The following is a 24,627-nucleotide window of genomic DNA, read 5'->3' on the forward strand; positions in this document are numbered from 1 at the left end:
CGTTCCTTCTGTTCCCTCCCCAATCAATAGAAGTAATTAAAGAACTCTACCTGGAATTTGACTGGAGGCTTAAGAAAAATTGTGTCAGATTTGATTTATAAAAATCGCAATTCTTTCTTTCTGTGATAGTAATATTGACCTGTTTTGTCAGTTAAACTCATTTTCTTTGAGTGTCAGCATTTTTTCCTGTATAACAATTTCTTACAGAAAGATAAAAAGTTCAAATTAATTAATAACTGTGTTTTGAACTAAATTGTTAAGCTTATGAATGATGTTCACCATTTCTTGTTGCTAACATCTCCATGAGGTAGATAATATACTTTACAGAAGAGGTAAACAAAATCTAGAGGTCAAGTTTCTTGTCCAGAGTCACAGCCAGCACAGCTGATGTTGAAATCCAGGAGATCTAGGACCATTTCTCAATTTACTGTCCTTGAGCTGCTTTTTCCTTGTTTCTCCATTAAGATATTATAGTTTTACCATTTCCTTTGTATTCATTATTTCATTTGTTCACAGCAGTGCTGTGAAGTAAGCATGGTATATGTTGCTTGTTGCTTTTATTCTGTGCCTGAGGAATCTGAGGCTAGAGGTTATGGTTTGTACAAAGGCAGACTCCTTTAGTTAGTTACCCGTTCTATCACAGGACTTGAGCCAAGGTGTTCTGACTTTAGGTGCAATGCCCTTTACCATGTAGTACTAGATGTGGAAACAGATTTCTACTTGTGCTCTGTTTTTTTGAATTGGGGATTTCTTGAGCGTTCCATGAGAAATCTAAGTTAATTCTGTGTGCGGGATTCTGGACCTCATGCCTTGAATTTGATATATTCCTGACACTTTATAACACATTAATCAGCCAGACTTCACAGTTTAATAAGACACTGCAGCATTGGTGAAGGCTGTACGATCAAATTGTTTGCATAACATTTCCCCTTCATCTTTGGTGCCCCTCATTTGTTTCTGGTGTTGTACTATGTATAGTTGACATTTTATTTTTTCTCCTTTTTTTCCCCCTTTTAGTGAATGGTAGTGTCTAGAAAGGGTATGTCCCTTCAAGAGAGAGGTGCCAATGTCCAACCGGCCTAATAACAATCCAGGGGGGTCACTGCGACGTTCACAGAGGAACACTGCCTGGGCCCAACCACAAGACGACTCGATAGGAGGAAGGTATGTATTTAATGGTAATTAAATGATAATTTAAATGGTAATTTCAACCCTTTGTGATCCCTTCCTTTATGTATGTTGTGACTTGGTTTATTTACCTTATTGAAAGGAAGCTTCTTTGTTTTAAGATCTTGAGTTTTGATAGCTAGCTTTTTGAGTTTTTTCCCATCTTACTTTTTGACAACACATGGACACTGACAGGCTGGCAAGTCTGTCTGACTTGTGTTAGCGCATCGATTCTCAGCGTGTGGTGTTGAGCTGATCTTTTTAGTTGGAGTCGTTGTATAGGAGGTAGTGTGAACAATCGATACATTCTCTTGAATGCAAGATTTCGTGTCTGATTTAGCTAAGAACTGTCATTTTATGCATAAAATACTCAGAATTACTTGAGCCTAATTTTTAGTCCATGGACTAATCATGGTTAGATTATAATAGATTATGGCTAAACTCTAATAAGATTACCTGATGCAACATTTTGAGATATTACCATGTATATTGTCTACTAAATTATAAAAAAAATGGTAAATGTCAAATGTAAAGAAGATATTGCAATACTTCTTGTTCATGTCAGGTGATTTAATTGGTTAAACGTTTGGACTTTGGACTAGGACAGCTTCGTGTGCAATTTCTGCCTCTGCCTTTAAATAGCTATGTGTCCTTTGTTATATCTTTCAGGAAACCTCAATTTTTTAGTCCACACAGTGGGGGTATCTGTTTCATAGGGTTACTAGTTAACTTCAGTATTGTTAACATGTTAAACTGAGAGCAGTGCTTAGTACAGAGTTCTGTTGTAGATTTTTTTGCTTTTTTACATTTAGATTGTTCTTTGGGAGCAGCCACACTTAACTTTATTTATGCTGTTGATTAGAAAAATCACTCCCCATTATAAAAATGTTACATATTTTACAGAATTTGGAAAATATAGAAAAGTATGAAGAAAAGCATCACAGTTTCACAGTCCACTTGTAGTCACTGTTAACACTGGCCTATTCCTCCTTAGTTGCTCTTTTTTTTAAGGCATGTATGTGTGTATACATGTGCACGCATGTGCACCTAAGTTACGCACACCTTTCGAACAATTACAGTTTTGTACATATTAATCCTCAGGTTATATTTAGACCCTTGCATATGATTGACAAACATTTTGCACTGTCACACAGTATATTACTTCTAAATCCACAGTGACGTTTCAGCACCATTATCTTTTCTACACGTCAGTGATAATGTTGTAAAATTATTTAAATGTTTTATGTATTATGTATTTAACAATATGAGTGGAAAACAAATGGACATTTATACTAGTATAATACTAGTTATAAACTAGTATAATACTAGTTAATACTAGTTATTAAAATGCATTGGCTTAAAAGTTGTAATCAGGATGGAACTCAGTCAGATTTGTAGAATGGCAGATGTTTCCCTGAAGTTCATGTGCTTTAAGACAATCTATGATATGCTCAGTTGTGAAGGAAAATAATAAAATTTCAAAGCGTGTTTCGAATGGAGAAACACGCCAAAGAATATAAAGCAAGGTATAATTAGAGTTTTTATAGCTTTAATCTCTCCTCCCTTTCAGTAATGTGGCCCCATTTCAGCTCTCATGATTTCAACTTTTACATGTCTTTAAAAAACATTTCCCCACAAAAATAGTACACAAAAGAGGGCCTATTCACTTTTTTAAAACCTAGTATCATATGTGTTGTTTCCTGTGTCTTTAAAAATTGTTTAAAAACAGGACTTTTAAAGTCTTCATGTTCAATTGTGTGTAGTTAATACCATAATTTAGTAATAACTTTGAATATATAGATTTTCCCTATTTTTATGTGGATAAGTATAATTATGATCAGGGCATAGAAATTTAGAACTTTAGCCAAAAAGTCTTATCAGTTTGGCTAAGAATGCAAATTAGAAGATATTTGCACATCTGAATTTCATTTTGCCATTTTAGACAGCTTGATTCTTTTGTTTGTGATACAGTCTCAGAGCTGGAAGGGACCTTTTCATCAAACCCCAGACTGATTTTTGAAGCCCCAGTAGAGTGTGCTATGCTAACAATTATCTAACCTCTGAGAAACCTCTCCAGTCATTTTGGGGAGTGAGTGGATTGGGGTTAATTGGGAGAGAGCAATTACAACTGTATTTTTATTCTTTTAATCTAACTTCTGTTGCTTAGCTTTCCTATAAGTAAAGCGCTGTTATTGTGGCTTTTGTTTCCAAAAAATAGTGGCTTTGGTCTTGTGAATGTATTCATAGTGATACAGTGATTCAAATAGTGGTAATAAATAACAGCACCTACTACGACAGCACTGGTGGAGTATTTTTAGTTAAGCCATTTTTTATACATATTCTTTCAATTTGAGACTCACAGAAACTCTGTGTGCTAAGTACGTAGCCCCTGTTTTCTAAATGTGGTAGCTTGCTCAGCTTTACGTGGCTGGTATGTAGAGTCAGGACTTGATTCCTGACCTCTTGACTTGCAAGTCGGTGATTCCTTTCATTGTGCCAAACTGTTTTTACTGCACAAACCACTTGATCCAAATGATGAAGAAGGACTTAGAGGAGGGTATGAAGTACTTAGAATTGAAGAGTATTAACTCATTCAGTTTAGAATTTAAGGAGCAGTTTTTCCCTCCTAGAATTTTTTAATTCATTCATTTTGCTTCACTCTGTTTCCTCCCGAACTTGCGTTAAGTTGTCTTCTATGTGTAGCTTCCTTCCTGTGACCACTCCTGCCCTTTTCCTAAATCAAGCTCACTTACTTTTTTTTTTTTAAAGAAGAAAAGTTTTAGTTCACCCTTAAGATAAAAGAAAGTTGGATATTTGGGATATATTTATTTTCTCCTTATTATTCCCTCTATTCTTTTTCACCTATCCTTCATCTCTGTCCATAATTGAGCTAGATTATCTTCCTCCTCTTCTATTGTTTTTCTCTTTTCCTTTCTTCCATAATTTTTTGGGCTATCGTTGCTTTGTTCCTCTCTTTTCTGTTCTCCTTTTCTTCTTTAGGAAATCACTCACCTCCACTGCTTGTCTGTGGGCTCGCTCTCAGGGATACTACCTAGTCTTTCCCACTTCTAGCACAGGTATTTGTAGGCTCTCCCTCCCTTTTTGCCATGCAGTAGCATTTTCATTGTATCATGTGCTTTTTCTTGTTTTTCTCAAATGTCAGCGGTGGGATTGAATTCAATATTATAGCAACTTTGGTTGACACTACTGTAGTGGAGGTTTCTTCTACATTGTTTTTGTTATAAAAACACAGCATGTTGAGAAAAGAAAATTGGGATGCTTCAGGAAAATAAAAGAATTAAGATAAATTCAATCCATCCACCGAAAGATAATGATGGTTAGTATTTCTACTCCATGATTTTCCTTGATATGAAAGCCCATAATATAAATTAGGGCCTCTAGTCCCATTCTCCCCCCCCACCCCAGTTTTTTTCTGTGAAATATGTTACTGCTGTGCCTATCACATTTGAGTATTATTCTGATTTTATCAAGTCAAATTCCTGAAATGGGTTCATAGGACCTAAGGATATGAATATTTTGAAGACTTTTAACAGAATGCTAAATTGTGTTTCAGAAAGATTGAACCACTTTATCTTTTTTCCTTTTTTGATTAAACCAATTTATACTCCTACTAATACTTTGTGAGAATGCCTATTTCGCCAAATCATAGTACAGCACACCATTTTTTTTTTTTTTTTTTTTTTTGCGGTACGTGGACCTCTCACTGTTGTGGCCTCTCCCGTTGCGGAGCACAGGCTCCGGACGCGCAGGCTCAGCGGCCGTGGCTCACGGGCCCAGCTGCTCCGCGACATGTGGGATCTTCCCGGACCGGGGCACGAACCCGTGTCCCCTGCATCGGCAGGTGGACTCTCAACCACTGCGCCACCAGGGAAGCCCCAGCACACCATTTTTAATCAGAGTTTGTGGAAAAAAGGGTTCCTTTGGTTAAAGTTACCATTTCTTTGGTTACTTTAGAGTTGAAGATCTTCCCCACATATTGGCCATTTTAATTTATTTTATGAGTTGTCTATTAGTGTCCTTTGTTTTAATTTTGGAGATACTTGCTCTTTTATTAGAACGCTTTATGGGAAGGGTATCAACCTACTGACATGGGCAAGTATATTTTGCTAGTTTTATTCTTGTTCTGGTTTGTTTTAATTTATAGTAGATTTTAAATTTAGATAGTCAAGTCTATCAGCTCTTTGTTTCTTTTCTTCCTTTTTTACATTTTATTGTAATCTGTCAATGTTTTTTTAATGGTGTGAGGAAATGCTTGAATCCAATCCACCCCTCCTTCTCACCCCCAGTACAAAATTTGTCTGCAAAGTTTTGATAATTATTTATTACTGAGTAATAAAATTTTATGAAATCTAAAGGTTGTAGCTTTCTGTTAACATTGTCAAAGCAGGGATTTTTTAAGCCAGCATTAATTATACAGGAAGAAATAGATTTGTATTTTGCTTAAAAAACTATTTCAAAGGGATGGAATACAGAAAAACACAGAAAGAAAATAGATATCATCCCGAGATTGTCTGTGTTAATATTTTGATTTTTATCTGTCTTTATCTGTTATTTTTTGGGAGGGGGGAGAATCTGAGTTCCCTGACCAGTGATTGAACCCGTGCCCCCTGCAGGGAAGTCCCTATCTGTCTTTAAAATACAATTTAGCATGTAGCTGATTACACTATAAATACTTTTGGATCCTACTTTTTTCACTCAGTATCCTAACAAACATCTTCTCTTATCATTATGATTCTTTTGGTAATTGTTTACAGATGGTCACATGATTTGCTGAATCAGTGTGCAACATTTTCCACTATTAATTTTCATTTTTTGGATAGTTAGATGGTTGCAGTGGGAAAAGTTTTCGCTTATGCTTATTAAATGTTTGCAATTTTGGCATCTCTTAAGAGATATGTTCCCAGAAGTGAAATTGCTTGGTCAAAGCGAGTTTTTTATGGTCAACTTATTTCACATAAATTTTTTTCTCCAATTTACTTATCACCGTCAGGAAGAAGAGTGCTTTTTCTCATCATTCTATTTGTGTTATCTCCATTTTGCATTTTCTTGCTAATTTGATCTGGAAAAATTGCATTGATTTCATTTTATTGGTGTTTCTATAGTAATGAGATGTTAAACATTAGAAAAATAGGTTTAAGGAGTGAGATCTGAGTGAGAATACTTCTTGATGTAAATGTACTAATAAGTTTTCATATGTTGTTAATCTTCCTTTGAACCACGATACAGGAGAACTGAACTTCTAATTTGTTCAGCTGAGATTAGCCCCTCTTCTTTTTTTTTTTTTTTTTTTTTTTTTTTTTTGCGGTACGCGGGCCTCTCACTGTTGTGGCCTCTCCCGTCGCGGAGCACCCGCTCCAGACGCGCAGGCTCAGCGGCCATGGCTCACGGGCCCAGCCGCTCCATGGCATGTGGGATCTTCCCGGACCGGGGCATGAACCCGTCTCCCCTGCATCGGCAGGTGGACTCTCAACCACTGCGCCACCAGGGAAGCCCTAGCCCCTCTTCTTGTGTAATGATTTCCCTCAGTTCTTCACCCATGTATTTTGAGTGGTAGTTAATTTTTTCCACCGTGATCTTACTCTGCTCCTGGCTCCCCATTGCCTTTTGCCAAAACTGGGAGAATCTGCAGTCTTCATTTATTCTGAGCTCAGTGATGGGACTGAGGTGGTCATATGATCCACGCAGGAAAAAACTGAAAGCTTTTCCCTTTCTGGTAGCATAGGGAAGATGTGAATCTGAAGTTGCCAACTGCATGTTTCCTGCCTTATGGAAGATGATGGACAGTCAGAGAAAAGCAAATATATTAGAGATTATGTGTGATCAAAGTTCTGACTAGTTTCAATTCCTTAGTTCTTCAGAGCTGTATTGACTCTTTTCTCTAGACATGCTTATTTAACTATTTGGATTCTGGAAGTATGCGTGCCTTATTTTAATAAAGCCTCTGTTTTTGGCTTTAGAGCTAAAGAGTCCTGCCTTGATGTACTTGCAGTACAAACTCAGTATAAGATTGTATTCATGGGGCTTCCCTGGTGGCGCAGTGGTTGAGAGTCCGCCTGCCGATGCAGGGGACATGGGTTCATGTCCCGGTCCGGGAAGATCCCACATGCTGCGGAGCGGCTGGGCCCGTGAGCCATGGCTGCTGAGCCTGCGCGTCCGCAGCCTGTGCTCCGCAACGGGAGAGGCCACAACAGTGAGAGGCCAGCGTACCACAAAAAAAAAAAAAAAAGATTTTATTCATCCATTTGTAGAACACCATGGTAGTAAGCACCATGCTAGACGGTAATTATAAAAATTAGAGTAGAATAGCCTTTGTCACAAGCAGTTTCCAATTCAGTAGGGGAAATGGGCATGTAGGTGGTTATTAAAGTCAAGTGAGAAACATTTCTAGTGATGACCTCATTGATGGGGCTTTGAAGGCTGAAGAAGCAGTTGTAAAATGGTACGTGTCAGCCATATTTGTCTCTACTTGAGACGTGGAATCATTAGTTACGTCCAGAGTGGATTTGATTTCTCATTTTTCTGTGTCTCTTGTTACCTTGCTCACAAGTAGTAGGTGTTCAGCAAATACTAGTGTTGAAATCAGGAGATTCACTTCCTTGGCATTTTTAGGCACAGATATGTGACTTTCTTTTACTGAAATTGTCGTGAAAAGGTCATTGACTGGAGTGAAGGCCAGTTGAAATAGGGCCTGGTTTAAATGGGCTATGCAACAAGGTGCCTGGATTGTGCTACAGTAACAAACAGCTCCTAAATATTAGTATAACAATCTAACCACTAGGAAACTTGTCCATCCTGCGTTACCTGCAGGCTGTGCTCTGTGTCCGCACATTCAGGTATTCAGGTATCACTGCTGTGGCGGCAAGAGAATATGCTGACTTGCTCTCTGGCTGTCCAAGGCTTCCCTCAGAAGTGATCCATTTCCACTCACGTTCCTTGACCAGAGCAACTTACACGGCTGCACATAACTTCCAGGTGGTTTGGCAGGTATCATCCTACTGTGTGTCTGGAAAGAAGAGAAATGGAATATTTGCAAACAGCACCTGGTAGCTATCGCAGGCTGTTTAACACCATTTTAAAATTTTTATTCTTGCTCCCATGTCTGCAACAAACCGTTTATTTCCCTAAATTCCACTTAGGGCAACATGGCCATGCAGTTGTGTGTTGTTCTCTTCATTCTCCTACTTCATTAACCAGTATGGGTGCCTTTTAATTTTCATCTTTAAATTTTATTTATTTATTTATTTTTGGCTGCGTTGGGTCTTAATTGCTGCATGCGGGCTTTCTTTAGTTGTGGCGAGCGAGGCTACTCTTAGTTGCGGTGCGCGGGTTTCTCATTGCGGTGACTTCTCTTGTGGAGCATGGGCTCTAGGTGCGTGGGCTTCAGTAGTTGTGGCACGTGGGCTCAGTAGTTGTGGCTCGTGGGCTCTAGAGCACAGGCTCAGTAGTTGTGGCACATGGGCTTAGTTGCTCCACGGCATGTGGGATCTTCCCGGACCAGGGATCGAACCTGTGTCCCCTGCATTGGCAGGCGGATTCTTAACCACTGCGCCACCAGGGAAGCCCTGCCTTTTTAAATATTCCTTTTTTGGTGTTCCTTCTGTCTCTTTTTTTATCCTGACCTTTGCTCAGTCAGATGGAAGCGCAAGCTTCCTCATCTTTGGGAGGAGGAGAATGAATGTTAAGGGGAGACAGTGTGATGTGACAATGACGTCATTGTTTCTTAGGACTAAATTGAAACCACTTTAAAAACCAATTTATACTAGAGTTGGCCCAGTAACTTGTCACTTGCTCCTTTCAGTAATGGCAAATCTTACTGCATAATTATGCACTTTGAGTTTCACCCAAAGAACCACATGTGCACATGCTTTTCCACTTTTTGGGCTGCTTTGATAATGCTCAGAAGGCTGGTCTGTCCCATCAGGCCTTGTGCTGGGAGGCAAGATTGACAGTGTTACGTTCAACAGTGGCATGGTTGTCTTGGTCTAAAGAGGAACAGAGGCTACTTTTTTCTAGGTAGAAGTTATGTGCTTTGGATTCTTAATAGTATCCATGTTAAATTATTTCTTGGACCAACAAAGTAATATTTTATATATTGTATAATTTTCTCTGCATTATATATTTCTTGCTTTAATCATCAAATGTGAAATTTTGTCCAAAAGTCACTTCATAAGCTTATTGGAAACCTATAAGGCATCAGCTGCCATAGATTATTTCATATCTTAACTGACGATTTGCTCTGATTCTCCTGTCCCTCAGTATTGAAGGAGTCTGATGTTCCATACCACTTTTTCCAAATGCTTTCTCAGTCTCAGAATGCTTTCCTGGAGTATCAGTGTGACTAAAAAAATAAATATATGCAAATGCTTCTTCAGTAATTGTACAGGAAGTTTCAGTATCATATATGGAAGGCTATTGCTTTTGAAGCAGGAGGGAAAACGTGATTTTTTCCTTCTATTTTTCTCATATAGCATCTCCAAAGCCTTAAGCCATTTATTTTGACATATACAGTCAGGAACAGAAATACCAGCCTGGGTAGGGAAAAATTTAATAACTAGATACTGGCTTTTTACTTTCACCACTAAGCCCCTAGATGTAACAGTGGTGTTTCAAATTTAGGGATTTGGAATACCTGGGCTCAGTCTCACCTTTCCTGCCCAAGGCCTGGGTGATTTTGGGCAAGCCTCCATTCTTACATCTTTAAAATGGAAATATACCTGCCTCTGGTGTCATTTGAGGATTAAGCTAGATAATGTCTTTAAAGAATCAGTATAAAGCTTATCACATAATCACACCTTTAAAATTATTATGTGTTTTTGGGTTTCTTTGGTTTTTGTTTTAAATTTTTTACTCTTTTTTTTTGGCTGCGTTGGGTCTTTGTTGCTGCGCATGGGCTTTCTCTAGTTGTGGCGATCAGGGGCTACTCTTTGTTGTGGTGTGCGGGCTTCTCATTGCAGTGCCTTCTCTTGTTGCGGAGCATGGGCTCTAGGCACGTGGGCTTCAGTGCTTGCAGCACATGGGCTCAGTAGTTGTGGCATGCAGGCCCTAGAGCGTGCGGGCTTCAGTAGTTGCGGCGTGTGGGCTCAGTAGTTGTGGCACGTGGGCTCAGTAGTTGCAGCACGTGGCCTCAGTAGTTGCGGCACGTGGGCTCCAGGGCTCACGGGCTTCAGCAGTTGTGGCACACAGGCTTAGTTGCTTCACAGCCTGTGGGATCTTCCCGGATCAGGGATTGAACCCGTGTCCCCTGCATTTACAGGCGGATTCTTAACCACTGCGCCACCAGGGAAGTCCTCTGTGGTCATCTTAATACATTTTTATCCAGGTATTTATAAAAGCCAGTGCAGTTCATGAGATAGTATCGTATCACTAATCTATCACTAATCACTAATTTACTTTTATTATCTCAGTGTTTATATCCCTCACCCAACTAATTTATTTGTGAAAGGTGGGGGCAAAAGTAAATTGAGCTGTGAGATTCCCTTTGGGTGTGTGGGCATCTTTTCCCATGGTTTTTGTTTGTTTGTTTATTTAAATATGAATTTTATTTATTTAAAAAAATACAGCAGGTTCTTATTAGTTGTCTATTTTATACATATTAGTATATATATGGTTTTGATTTTCAGTCCCTCTGCCTTTTTTTCTTTGCATAATAACTTAAAGTTATTGTAGTTTATTCACCCATTCTCAGTATACCCAGATTGTTGAACATATAAAATTTTGGCTTTGCATGTTTCCAACCCTGTTGTTAGTCTCTTATTCCAAGCTATGATTAAGAACAAAATCTTTCCAAAAGGCATTTAAGCCCTAGCCTGTCCTTCCAACCTTGTTTCCTAATGTGTCTCTGTGCTCAGGGAAATTCATATCATCTGCCAGGTGCCAGGTGGGTTTTAAAATTTGCTGCCTCTCTGCCCTTGTCTATGCTGCTTTCAGCGGAACGCTCTTTTTCCTCAGCTTTTCATTCTTCAGGGTGTGGTTTAAATGCCATGGGGTCTATAAAACCTGTATTTTCCCGCTAAGAGTAATTTCTCCCTTTGTTGTGAACTTTATAGCACTTGGTAGATCTCTTTGTTTTATGAATTCTAACCTCTTTGAGGACGGGACACAGTGTAGTGTGTTGTCAGTATTTATGTGCCCTGTCGTGACTTGCATATACTTGAGTTGGGAAACCAAGTAAGTGCAAGTATGAATTGAATAGCTTGGCACAGTAATTCTCAACTCTATTCGATCCAGTGCTCCCAGTCTATAATGTGTATCATATAATGTAAACATCTTTATTTTGATGCTACTTTAGTATCTTGAATTAAGTATATAAAAAGCCTCCCTCCACAGTTTAGAAACATGAATATAATAATGTACAAGCATTTTAGAAAGGTGAAAATAAACAAGTAAAAGGAAAACAGTTGATAACAAAATAACATTATTTCAGTAGGTAAATGCGGGTACTTGACAGAAGATGACACTATATTCAGATGCTTGCATCTGTATTTGAATTTATTGAATGTGACAGCTGCAACAACAGACTTAAATGCTGTAAGCAGCATTTTCATTATAAACTTTTCCAAAATGATGCATGACTCTTGGTCAAGCTGCAAAAAACAGATACAGTGTTTTGTGGATTCCCATGCGTTCCTGCAGAATTTAAGTATATAGAGAACCATGCAAAACAAATCTAAACTGAGAAATTATAAACCTGTTTTTCCCCTATGTCATGGCCAGATTTTAAGTTTTTTCATAAGGTCTTCATATATTATCAAGGCTATTCGAAATATATGGGTGATGAGACAGTTTTTCACTGTGTCTCATGGTTCTGTGTATTGCATGACATCTTCTACCTCTAGTCCTTACCTACTAAAAATGCCAACAGCACCACTGTTCCCCAACATACTGTTTCAAGATACTCCCCAGAGGAGGAACCACTACTGTTGTTTTTTTTTTAAACCACTGCTTTTTAAGATAAATAAGGAGTTCTAAATTACAGAATTATTTGGGCTAGCATTTCTCCATAACTGAACATAGGAACATTGGTCAGACTTACTCAGCTTCTGTCTTGTGACTGAAATAGAAACTAGTATATTTTACAGAGACCATTAGTTTTTTTTTAAAAGTGGTTTAAGTGAACTTTCCACTTTGATTATTGAAAATCAGGGGCTTATTTATAATATGCATTTTATAGCGTTACAAGCAAAGCATTTAATTTTTGGAACACAAAGCTATAATGTTATAATTCTGTATGTAAAATATAAGAGCATAAAAATGTCTGTATACACATGCACAAACAAATTTGGAGATATAATTAAGTACCAAATTATTTATATTTGGTAATATGTACATATATTTGAGTTGTATGTCTGGCATAGATACTAATTTCAAAAAAATCCAGGAACTGTAATACAAGGAATTAACTAGCTCCTTGTAACTAGCCACCTTCCTCATTTTGTCTAAGATTAGAATAAGAATACTTTTTGCTACAAGGTTTTGGCCTCTTTTAGATGTCCTCTGGACTAGAGATGGTTTCTAATCTTTAAGACTACCAAGTCTGATCTTTAAAACTACCAAATTAAGTATCTAGAAGGGACAGTCACTACAATTTGAGTATCTAGAAGGGACAGTCACTACAATTTGCCTAAAAGTCAGCAAGAGGCGTGTTTGAGACTTGCTTTCAAGTTAATGTTGAAAACCCATAACCCAGAGTTGATTATAGTATGCTCTGTTTGCAACCTGGGTTTCTTTAACATGAGTTGGCACACAGGTACTTGGTAAATAGGAAAATGATGTTAGTATGATGTGGAAGTAGTGTCAGGTCATAGGCAGTTTTTCCTATAGTGTTAATATATGAACTGGTAATCTATGAAGTCTTATGAAAGACCTGGAAATAGTGCAGAAATGGGTTAAAGAAATCATTTAGTGCAAGAAATAGCTAGTTCAAGTGGCTTCCAGAACCACCACACTTTCCACTGGTAACACTCCCAGGAAGCTCAAAACCATTTACTCCTGTATTTATAAAGAAAGAAAATGACAAAAAGGGAAGTCTCACCCAGAATTGTATTTTTAATTTTGTCAAAGCTGGCCCTGAAAGAAAACGTCTTGAAAAATTTACACTTAAAGGAGAAAGTACAAAAATAAAACTCTAATGAGTGGACCAACTGGGATTATTGGTGCAAATGTTAGTGAAGGTTTAATCTTTTATTAAAATTGATGACGTTTTTGTTAGGACTCACACTGCAAAATAACATAGGTTTGAGTGCTCTGTTTCCAATCTCATTTTCACCATTAGTCCAGTTATTTTTAGTGGGTGATTTTGCAGAGCATGAGATTTTTTTTTTCCAGCAACATCCATAGGTTGATGTCGAAGCTCCTGAATATACTTGTGCCCCCGCTCCATCCACCCACCCAACGATCTTGGGCTGTAATTCACTAAATTGGCTCCTTCTGGTGCTACTTAAGAGTTTGTCGTGAATTTTATTGTCTTGTTCTTGCAAATTTGATTTACAGTGGATATAACTTTTATGGGTCTTAAAGAGATTATGTTTTTTAATAAAAATTAATGTTAAACAATAAGGTTTGATAAATGAGGGAGTTGGTAAAATGAGCTAAAAGGCATCAAGACTCGTTCAGTGCTGAATGCTGTTATATTCTAATTGGCTGTTCTAATTGGGCATTATTATTTTATGGAGATTTCCTTACAGTATCTGAGCATTAATAATTTATAAATGGGCATGATAAAATAGAGTCCCACTTTGGGAGGGCCCATAGTTACTTATGGTGACCATCTGGTTGCTTACTCCTCTTGTGGTAAGTCAGGGGTTGGAAAACCCATGGGTCAAATCCAGCCTACTGCCTGCTTTTGTAAATAAAAATTTGGTTGGAACATAGCCATGCCCATTTGTTTATGTGTTGTTTATACCTGCTTTTGTGACACATAGTACCTCCCACAGAGCTGGAAGTATTTTACTACCCTCTACAGAAAGTGTATCAATATTAAGATCATGCTAAACAATAGTCAGACAGACATAAATGGTCAGTGTTTCATAATATTTAAAACAATTTTTTGACAAGGCCTCAGAATATCACACTTAAAAATAATTTTAGGAAAGGTAAAATTAGCTAAGTATGGGATTTAAGCCAGTTTTGTGAGCCTCACTTTCTCAGATGATTGGATACTGTTTTCTTTCTGTTCTTTTCCCTCCCCTCCCTCTTTCATACATATTGAGACTTTACCTGCTAAATTCTTAAGTTCCTTGAAAGTGTTAGTAAGGACATGAAAAATGCAGGAGTGGGTTTGGGTGGCTATAAAGTTAGATGTATTTTAAAACCAGAGGACAATTTATTTGGGTCGAGAAGAGGAGGAGTGCTGCCTCTGCAGTGGGATCAGCATTAGGTTAGTGTTGGCCAATTTCTGTCAACAACGAGACTTACTTAGGAATATGTTATGGTGGTTTTTTTTTGTTTTTCTGTTTTTATTTTTAGAGGGTTGACATTTAACTACTTAACTACTTGAACGTTATCACAAAGTTGTCTAGCTTTGAATGGATAAGGTTTTCTTTTAATATGATTTTTAAATTTTCAAGGAATACAGCAAAGAATATTTTAAATTTTATTATGAAGTGAAGTAGAAATTGATTCAATTAAAAGATTAATCTATGGCAAACTTTACAAAAATAAGAATGTCGAGAACCTGAATGATGTAATTTATAAATATTATTCCGTGGATGTTAAATTGTATACCTGAAAACAACATTTTACCTCCCTTTTTAAAAAATAACTATGAAATGATTTGCAAATTTACTCAATCTTATTCCTTATTTTTTTAAAAAAAGTAGAACTCTCATATCTCTTACTAGAAATATAACAAAAACAAAAGCAAGTCCTAGAAACTAAATCTCTCAAACAAGAAACTCATGGGATAAAGCAAAATTTCGGTCTGCCAATGTAAGAATATCTAGGAAAAATAAAAACTAAATCACAGTATATAAAACTCTTATAAGGTTCAGCTTGGATACACCCAGAGAAAATATAACATATACCATGGGGGGGAAAATCATTACTAAAGCAAAGACTATGACACACAAAAGACTATATAGGTTACTAGAGTTTTTTAGTAGTTGATCTAGTTAAATCTTTAGAAAGTGCTATTCTTTTATGGATTAAAACCTTAAAAATGAAAATGATAGTACGGACCCAAGAAATATTTACTTTCATTGAGAAGCTAATGCCATGTCTTTTTTCAAGAATCCAGTGTTGAGTTCTTCTGCAATAATGAAAGAAAACAATAAAGATACTGAGACCAGAAACCTTAGATCATCTTTTTGAAGAGATGGTAGAACACGTATGATATGTTAAGAACTGTACGGCATCCTTATATGTTCAGTTAGAGTTATCGTGTAAGGCGTTCAGTGACTCATTTCTGAATTCCTTTGAGATCATTTTCAGACTGAAGGCCTTTAAAAGTTTTTTTTTTAACAAAGTAAACAGCTTTGGCATTAATGGAACTTTATTATTCTCATTAGAATATGCTCTTTTATGTTATTTACATGAAGGATGGATATTGGCTGTTAATTACATAAATTGCATCTGTTCCGTTAATATCTCACCTCTGGAACACCAACTTTTCTGGGTATATATTCATGCGTGCTCCCTTTTGCTTGTGTAAATCTCATGTGACCTTTGCCAGAGGTTAAACATCTAACAACTGAAAACAGTTTCTTCATGTCCCTCAAACTTGCTCTTAAAACAATGCTGGCATAAGGATTTGATTTATTATAAGTATAACCCAACCATGTATCAACGGTGCAATTGTTTTGAATGTGTTTGGAATATTTTGTGGTAAATTCTTTACCTTTTTATCTAGGACTTGGTTTTTTGGTGTACTTCAGCTGGTTATAAAAAAAATCTTAACTCTTGGGTATTGAGGGGGTTGGTTCTAAAAGGTAATTTCTTTGGCCAGATTATTTGATAGAATAATAATTTAATCATAGAAATATTTGGGGAAAGGGTAGAGTCAATAATGAAGAATTGGGAAACTTTTTTTTTTTTTTTAATGAAAAAAGATTTCAGTTTCAGTGTTGTATTTGCATCTCATTTTCCTGATAGATTTCTGTTTTGGTTTTCTGCTGACAGGTCACATTTAGGGCAGGCAAAACATAAGGGATATAGCCCTCCTGAGAGTAGAAAATCTAATTCTAAGGCACCCAAAGTGCAGTCTAATACTACTTCTGAACTGTCAAGGGGACACCTTTCTAAAAGGTAAATCTTCACATTGCTTATACATTTTTCAAGGCAGAATTATTTGCATTTGAATCATTGCATAATATTAAAACGTACCAGGTTATGCCAAAATGTTACGATACATGTTTTCATTATTATCCGGGTATAACTTTTAGGATTAATAGTGAATCACCTCTGCAGTGATGTCAGCGCAGCATACCCCAGATAGTGCTTTATTCTCCTTGATTAGAGAGCTGCGAGTTTCTCCTTTTGCCTAACAAACCATTATACGCATCTGAAATGCCATTTTAAATCCAGTTTTTCTTAGTTTTTTTATTGTCAGAGCCACAGATCAGTGATGTCTTAAGATCTAATTGATAGGAGTCTTTGGAAAGGAATGTGACTGTAAATATTTGATACTACAATATAAAACTTTCTAACCTTCATTTTGAAAGTGTGTATGTTAATGCTTATTTATTTTAAGCTTTGACAAAGAAGTTGTGTTTGTAAATAGAGTATCGGTATTGTAGTTTCAACTGGTTCTGAACTACTAAGTAAGCATTCTTTTTCTTGTAATCCTAATTCTTGTTTTATGATTAGGGGAGTTAGTGTCAGTAATCATTGGGCTAAAGAATTAGCCTGATCTTCTAATATTTTACCATCCAAAGTGTCACTCCCCACCCCCACCCCTTTTTTTCCCCTCATTTTTGAACCGTTTGCGAGCCTATGTTTATTTAGTTACTGGACTTACCAGGAAATTTTTTTCACTTAAAAAAAAATCTTATTTCCACAGATTTGAGAAGTTAATAAATAAGTATTATATGACAGGTTTAACAATGGCAGGCTGATATTAACTCTTGTTTTATCTAACCTCTTAGAAGCTGCAGTTCATCATCTGCTGTCATAGTCCCACAACCAGAGGATCCAGACAGAGCCAATACTTCAGAAAGGCAGAAAACGGGGCAGGTGCCTAAGAAAGACAGTTCTCGAGGAGTGAAACGCAGTGCTAGTCCAGACTACAACAGGACCAGTTCTCCTAACTCTGCAAAGAAACCCAGAGCACTTCAGCATACTGAATCTCCCTCAGAAACAAGTAAGCCACACAATAAGTCAAAGAAGAGACATTTAGACCAGGAGCAACAACTGAAATCTGCACAGTCTCCATCAACAAGCAAGGCTCATACCAGGAAGAGTGGGGCCACTGCTAGTTCACGGAGTCAGAAAAGAAAGAGGACAGAGAGTTCTTGTATAAAGAGTGGTTCTGTGTCGGAAGCAGCTGGTGCCGAAGAGAGATCTGCAAAACCTACCAAGCTGGCTTCAAAATCGGCCGCCTCAGCCAAAGCTGGGTGTAGCACCATCACCGATTCTTCTTCTTCTGCTGCCTCTACTTCCTCCTCATCTTCTGCTGTAGCCTCGGCCTCCTCTACTGTTCCACCAGGTGCCAGGGTGAAACAAGGGAAAGACCAGAATAAGGCCAGACGTTCCCGTTCAGCATCCAGTCCCAGTCCAAGAAGAAGTAGCAGGGAAAAGGAACAGAGTAAAACTGGTGGCTCTTCAAAATTTGATTGGGCTGCTCGTTTCAGCCCTAAAGTTAGCCTTCCTAAAACAAAACTGTCTCTTCCAGGGTCTTCTAAGTCAGAGACATCAAAACCTGGACCTTCTGGATTACAGGCCAAATTAGCAAGTAAGTTTACTCGAAAGATTTTTTTTTTTTTAATTAAACAAAATTTCTCTGGGTTTGTCAGGAGGGATCAGGTTTTCAAGGTAGTCAGTCTGAGGCAGTTTTAGATTTATTACTATACCTGTATCTGTACACGAAGTGTATAATAATTGATACACCACATTTAGTTTTATGGAGATAGATAAGGAATGCTCCCGCCTTATTACTAAATTGTCATGTTTTAGTATCTTTCTTTATCTTTGCAGCATTTGCTACTTCTTTTCTTTTTTTTTTTTTTTTTTTTTTTTTGCGGTACGCGGGCCTCACCGTTGCGGCCTTTCCCATTGCGGAGCACAGGCTCCGGACATGCAGGCTCAGCGGCCATGGCTCACGGGGCCAGCCGCTCCGCGGTATGTGGGATCTTCCCAGACCAGGGCACGAACCCGCGTCTCCCTGCATCAGCAGGCGGACTCTCAACCACTGCGCCACCAGGAAAGCCCGCCACTTATTTTCTAATGTCAGAGTAGGACGGCAAGTTGGTTTTTCTCCTATAACCAGAAACAAAACTGTTCTAGTTATGAGTTGGTCATGACCACAGTTGGAGATCAAATGCTCTTTTTTGGTATTGTACATTCTTTTTGTTTTTTAAATAAATTTATTTTTTATTTATTTAGGGCTGCTTTGGGTCTCTTCATTGCTGCGCGCGGGTTTTCTCTAGTTGCAGCGAGCGGGAGCTACTCTTCATTGCAGTGCGTAGGTTTCTCATTGCAGTGGCTTCTCTTGTTACAGAGCACAAGCTCTAGGCGCGCAGGCTTCAGTAGTTGTAGCACGTGGGCTCAGTAGTTGTGGTTCGCTGGCTCTAGAGCGCAGGCTCAGTAATTGTGGTGCACGGGCGTAGTTGCTCCGTGGCATGTGGGATCTTCCCGGACCAGGGCTCAGACACGTGTCCCCTGCATTGGCAGGTGCTTTCTTAACCACTTTGGCACCAGGGATTCTAACACTGTGTGTGAGACCACTGTTCCACACATTCTTGATGTGTGGAAACCCTGAGCTAAGTTATTAGAATAAATGTACCCTAGTATTAATTAAACTTTATTCACATGTAATATTTTATGGCCTTTAAGGAGCTTAGACTAAAGATGAATACCTCTTACATTCATTGCGCTGGGCTCTGGGTCCTAGGTAAATGGGAAAGAAATTGCCTTCTTGAAGCGTATAGTGGAGCAGAAAGAACTAATGTTTGAGAATAATACATTCAAGCAAAGAAACAAACAGCAGATAAGAGAAAGGCATCCTGAGGCACTTTTCTCCCTCTTTTTTCCAAAAAAGACTTCTTCAGGAAGCCAAATGTTAACTTCATTAGAACTGATTAAAAATCGTGGTGACCCTCTTCAATTACATGACTACTGTAATGATGAAGTGCTTTTTTTTTCTATTTTGAGAAATCTAAATGACGCAAATACAGAGAACAAAACAGCACTTCCTATGGTTTTCAGAGCATTTAATTTTTGTAATATTTAACCAAGAAGCTTGTTTTTGATCATCTTTTCTCCTTTTGAGCCCACAAAGACAATTTCAGGTCCACATTTTGATAGGGCTAGAATGTTTTTTGGTCTTTGGAAGACTTTATATAGTGTCTACTAGTATTCTTGTGAAAGTTTAATACTGAACCAGCCTAACCTAGTGTTGAATCAGAGCTGTTAGCTCTGTTTAGTTTAATTCTACAATCTATAAACTATTTTCAGTTGATTCAATATTAGCAACATTTTGACAAGAATACTAGTAGACATTATTGTAAAATTTTGTTTAGCCTGTATCATAGGGTTATTGTGAAAGTAACATCTCTTTCTCTTAAATTATAGAATTTGTTCTATTTGTTATTTTAAATATGCAGTATATCTGTATAAAATCTTTTAAATGTGAATATAAATATCAGATAAAGATTAAGATTGGTATCCTGCAGTCAAAAGGAAGTAAAAGGTTGGGTAAAAAGGGACACAGCCGTTTGTCCATTGGTCCAGACAAGGTTTTCTTGACAATTGGAGTTATTTATCTCTGCTTTTATACCTCTTCCTCTGTCTACTTTTAAGTGCATCTGTATTTGCGTGCTTGTGTGTCTCCATCGTGTGTAGTAGCTGTGTGATCTCCACAGTCAGTGGCTCAGGTTGAGTTTACAGCATAGTCCGAGGGATTCACTCTAACCCTTCCACCTACCTCATTTGAAGAGCTCATCTCTTTCAATTCTTATTTCTAGGAGGGTCCTGGCACAGGTGAGAGCAGATTGCTCTTTTTTTTTTTTATTTATGTATCTTATTTTTGGCTGCATTGGGTCTTTGTTGCTGTGCACGGGCTTTCTCTATTTGCGGTGAGTGGGAGCTACTCTTCGTTGTGGTGCGCGGGCTTCTCATCGCGGTGGCCTCTCTTATTTGTGGAGCACGGGCTCTAGGCGCACGGGCTTCAGTAGTTGTGGCACACGGGCTCAGTAGTTGTGGCTTGCGGGGCTCTAGAGCGCAGGCTCAGTAGTTGTGGCGCACGGGCTTAGTTGCTCCGCAGCATGTGGGATCTTCCTGGACCAGGGCTTGAACCTGTGTCCCCTGCATTGGCGGGCAAACTGTTAACCACTGTGCCACCAGGGAAGCCCTGAGCAGATTGTTCTTGAGTGTTGTGTCCTTAACTCTTCTCAGAGACCAGCTTTCTTTTTGTACCTGTCAGTTAGTGCAGTCTTTAAAAGAAAACCTGACCCTACCAGTGGCTGATCAGCGGGGTTTTCTTGGTTGTGAGGTTGCTCTCAAACAGGAAGCCCCGAGGGTTTTGATGCTGCCCCTGTGCCATAATAAAACCAGTCCAGATATGCTGTCATACTCACTCTGCACATGGTCGCAAACTGATTTAGTTTAAAACTCACTTCATAGTTGCTTTTCCTACTTTCACAAAATCTGTGTGTTCTGTGGTCACTAATTTCACTTTCCCATTTTCATTGCCACTACCCTAGTTCTAAGCTCTAATTAATAGCCTAAGCTGTTGAAACAAGAGACGGGAACCAGCATTTGTTTCACATCTAAAAGTGCCAGGTATTTTACATATGCAGTAACATTGACTTTTCCAAAAAATTGGTGCTTGATGATAGTTATTAAGGAAATTTATTCCAAGGAGGTGAAATAACTTGCCAGAGTAACATATCTCATAAGTGACAGTTAGGATTTGAAGATGGGGTGGGTATGTGTGACTTTGAAGCCTTTGTTTCTTTGCTATGTCACTTATTTTTCATCCATGTTAGTTGTTTGTGTTTTACTGTTGCAATCTATTTGGGTCATTAAGAGATGTTAAGACCCCAGAGGAGATGAACTTTTATTTGATCCTTCTTTACTGGTATTGATTCATCTTTAGGGGTGAATATTATGTGAACCCAGGGCTTCATATTATACGATTAACTGTGTGTTTGCTTCTTTACAAATAAGTGGAAAACATTTCAAAACAAAATAATAGCAAATACTTAAAGTGCTTACAAGTGCCTGACAACTTGTAAATAGTTGACATGGATCATCTCATTTACTCCTCATCAGCCCTGTGTGGCAGGTACTGTTATTCACTTCTTACAGGTAAAGAAACTCAGGGTCAGTGAGGTCAGGTTACCTGTCCAAGGTCACAGAACTAAGAAGTGATAGAGCCAAGAGTCAAACCCAGGCCATGTGATTCCAGAAATTAGTTGTGAGAATAGGGTGCAGAGGATTGAGTAGATTGGGTGAGCTAAATCCAGGCAGGTTTCCTGGAGTCACACAGGGCAGGGTGAATTTTAGGTATGATTAAATAGTTCACTTTAGGAAAGAGTTTATGTAAGAAGGAGTACTGCAAGAGGATTGGCAGTACTTGGTAATTTTATTTAAGAATATAGAGACAAAATGAAGTATCTTAGAGGAATCCCTGGGCTTCAAGTAATGGTATTTTGGGGAGAGAGAGCTCTTAATTTAGAGCTAAAAATCCTAGATTTGAATCCTAGTTCTGCCATTTTATCAGCTGGTGACTACGAGAAAGTTGGCAACCTTTTCGTTGTAAAATGGGCACAGTAGCTATTTGAGGAATGAATAAATATGTGAGGAGCCTTAGCATAGTGCTGATAGTACATAGGATGCGTCACTAAATTTAGGGTGCACAACTGAAATCGAGTATCTTAAGACAAAGCATTCAGGAGCATCGTTTTGAAGATGAAGGATTGATATAAATCCTAGCTACTGATCAGTTTAAGGTATAGCTGTCTTTAGATTTGGAAGAGCCTGATTTAAAGTTCTGTTGTCTTCTGGTAGTTTTGTGGGGTTGGGCAAATCATTGAACTACAATTATGATAGCAACCTAATCCCTGATCTTTGCAGAATGATAATATTCATTCTTGTGAAGCATAAATGAAAGAATGTATGTGAAAACAACTTTGTAAAATTAAAATACCATATAAACATAAAATGTGAATTGAGAACTGTTGCGATAGATTTGAAAAGCTTTTGTATGCATTAGGAATTAGTTTGATTTTTTTTTAATTTAACATTAATCTGGGGGCAGAATTAGATTCAATGGTTACAATCCATTCAGTGGGTTAGCAACTCTGGGTAAAAAAATATGTCAGTTAACTAAAAAATGGAGTGGACATTTTGTGAGATAGGAAGCATTCCAAATTGGGTAGGTTGTTTTCTTCAACTTTTAGGACTCAGTGAACCTGTTAATTAGAAGGTGATATGTCTCCTCAGGTATAGGCTCATTCTAAGATACGATTGGTCAGTAAAACTTCCTGGTAAAGGAAGTTTTTTTCAAATTGTAGGAATAACAGTACTTACATGATGCTTTGTGAAAACCCATTTCCCCATGGTCAGATATCACTCAAGGAGATTCAGGATATGCTTTAGTATATTGAAAGCTGTGAGAATTCTTACGGTCACTTCTGTTTAACCCATTATTTTATAAATCTGTTTGACCACCTATTACCTTGGGAGACAGCAGTGGTCCATGGAACACACTTTGGGAAATGATACATTTAATCGGGTCACTGAAGCAGGAAGACCTTTCCTGGTGTGCTGATTTGGCATCTGTTGAACAAGTTTCTGGTGAGGAACTAGGGCTGGCAGGAGAACTAGAGAAACAGCTGCTTTGTGATGGGCTACCTGAAGCCTGTGGCTTGCCAACTGCAGCTGGTCAAGATAGCTGTGGGACAAAGGTCACCTTGTGTCAATTGGTAAAATTTATAAATTTTTTGCTGCATTGGGTCTTCGTTGCTGCGCGCGGGCTTTCTCTAGTTGCAGTGAGCAGGGGCTACTCTTCATTGCGGTGCATGGGCTTCTCATTGTGGTGGCTTCTCTTGTTGCAGAGCAGGGGCTCTAGGTGCGCTGGCTTCAGTAGTTGTGGCACGTGGGCTCAGTAATTGTGGCTCACGGGCTCTAGAGCGCAGGCTCAGTAGTTGTGGCGCACGGGCTTAGTTGTTCGCGGCATGTGGGATCTTCCCGGACCAGGTCTCAAACCCATGTCCCCCTGCATTGGCAGGCGGATTCTTAACCACTGCGCCACCAGGGAAGCCCAATTGGGTTTTGAGAATACCCCAGAAAGGATAGTGTTACATGACAATTTTTAATCTGCATTAGGAAATTATTCTTGCTTTGCGTTGTTTAACCTTAGCAAACAGTCCTAACAAATTTATGTAGCATAAATGTAAAACCAGTGGGGCAGTGTAATGATACAAATGATTTTTTAAAATATTCAGTGATATTTTGATGTAATATTTAAAAATATTCTTATAATATTCTGCTAATCTATCTATCTTCTCTTTAGGCTAATTTTGAAGTAATTTGACTATTTCAAAGTATGTACTGTCTTAATGGTAGAAGGTGATGGATGGCATAGACATGTAAGAAACAGTTTGTGATCAGAATCTGCAATTAATTATGGAATGTATTTATAGAAAAATTTAAAGGTGTTATATTTCCAGTTCGATATGTCTATTTGTAGGTCCAGTTCACTTTCCATTATTTAAAGTAGACATCATGTGCACATTATTAATAACAGTCAGCAGTAGTTACCAGCTCATTTTCAGCTTGAGTTTCATACTCTTCTGTGACTTGCATGCAGCCTGTAGCCATTATTAGAACTAGAAAAGAACCAGGCAGATGCCGAATTCTGGGAAGGTAATTCTGCTAAGAGACATGGTACTTTGTGCCTCTAGCACGGAGAGAGGAAAGAAGAATGAGTCAAGCAGGACAGAATAATTTAAAAGTAAACTCTTGGTTTTACCTAGTTGGGTCTTATAGGGCCATACCCTCTGAGTTTTTAAAAATTGAATTATCTTTTAGCCTGGTGATGTACTGTGTGAGGAGCTTAAAGGAAAAAGGATTGAGTGTTAAGAGTTTTCTGTATTATAAAGCAACTGTTAAAATAATTTAGTACTTAAAACTTTTATAGTACTAATCTGTAACCGCATATTACCAATAGTAATTTACCAAAAATGAGTTGCCAGATTTTTAAAAAAGGAATATTAAATGGAAACAAATATTATTGACCTCTTTACGGCTTGGCTTTGTTTTATACTGTGAATGTTAAACAAC

General features: G+C 38.1%; 1 protein-coding gene across 7 annotated transcripts in view; it reads left to right on the forward strand.

The window, feature by feature from the left end:
* Positions 1-1,018: 1,018 nt before the first annotated feature.
* Positions 1,019-24,627, forward strand: part of TRIP12 (thyroid hormone receptor interactor 12) — a 106,053-nt gene continuing 82,444 nt past the window's right edge. For 4 of the 7 annotated variants that reach the window (XM_060151907.1, XM_060151908.1, XM_060151910.1 and 1 more), the window contains exons 1-2: positions 1,019-1,164; positions 17,268-18,073. In XM_060151907.1, the coding sequence (XP_060007890.1) occupies positions 1,067-1,164; positions 17,268-18,073 (904 nt within the window). In that variant the 5' untranslated portion in view covers positions 1,019-1,066. Of the gene's footprint in view, positions 1,165-16,302; positions 16,429-17,267; positions 18,074-24,627 lie in introns of all 7 variants that reach the window. The other 3 variants (XM_060151903.1, XM_060151904.1, XM_060151906.1) reach the window with 2 other exon arrangements.

The sequence above is a fragment of the Lagenorhynchus albirostris genome, chromosome 6 (genome assembly GCF_949774975.1).
Source record: "Lagenorhynchus albirostris chromosome 6, mLagAlb1.1, whole genome shotgun sequence".
NCBI lineage: Eukaryota > Metazoa > Chordata > Mammalia > Artiodactyla > Delphinidae > Lagenorhynchus > Lagenorhynchus albirostris.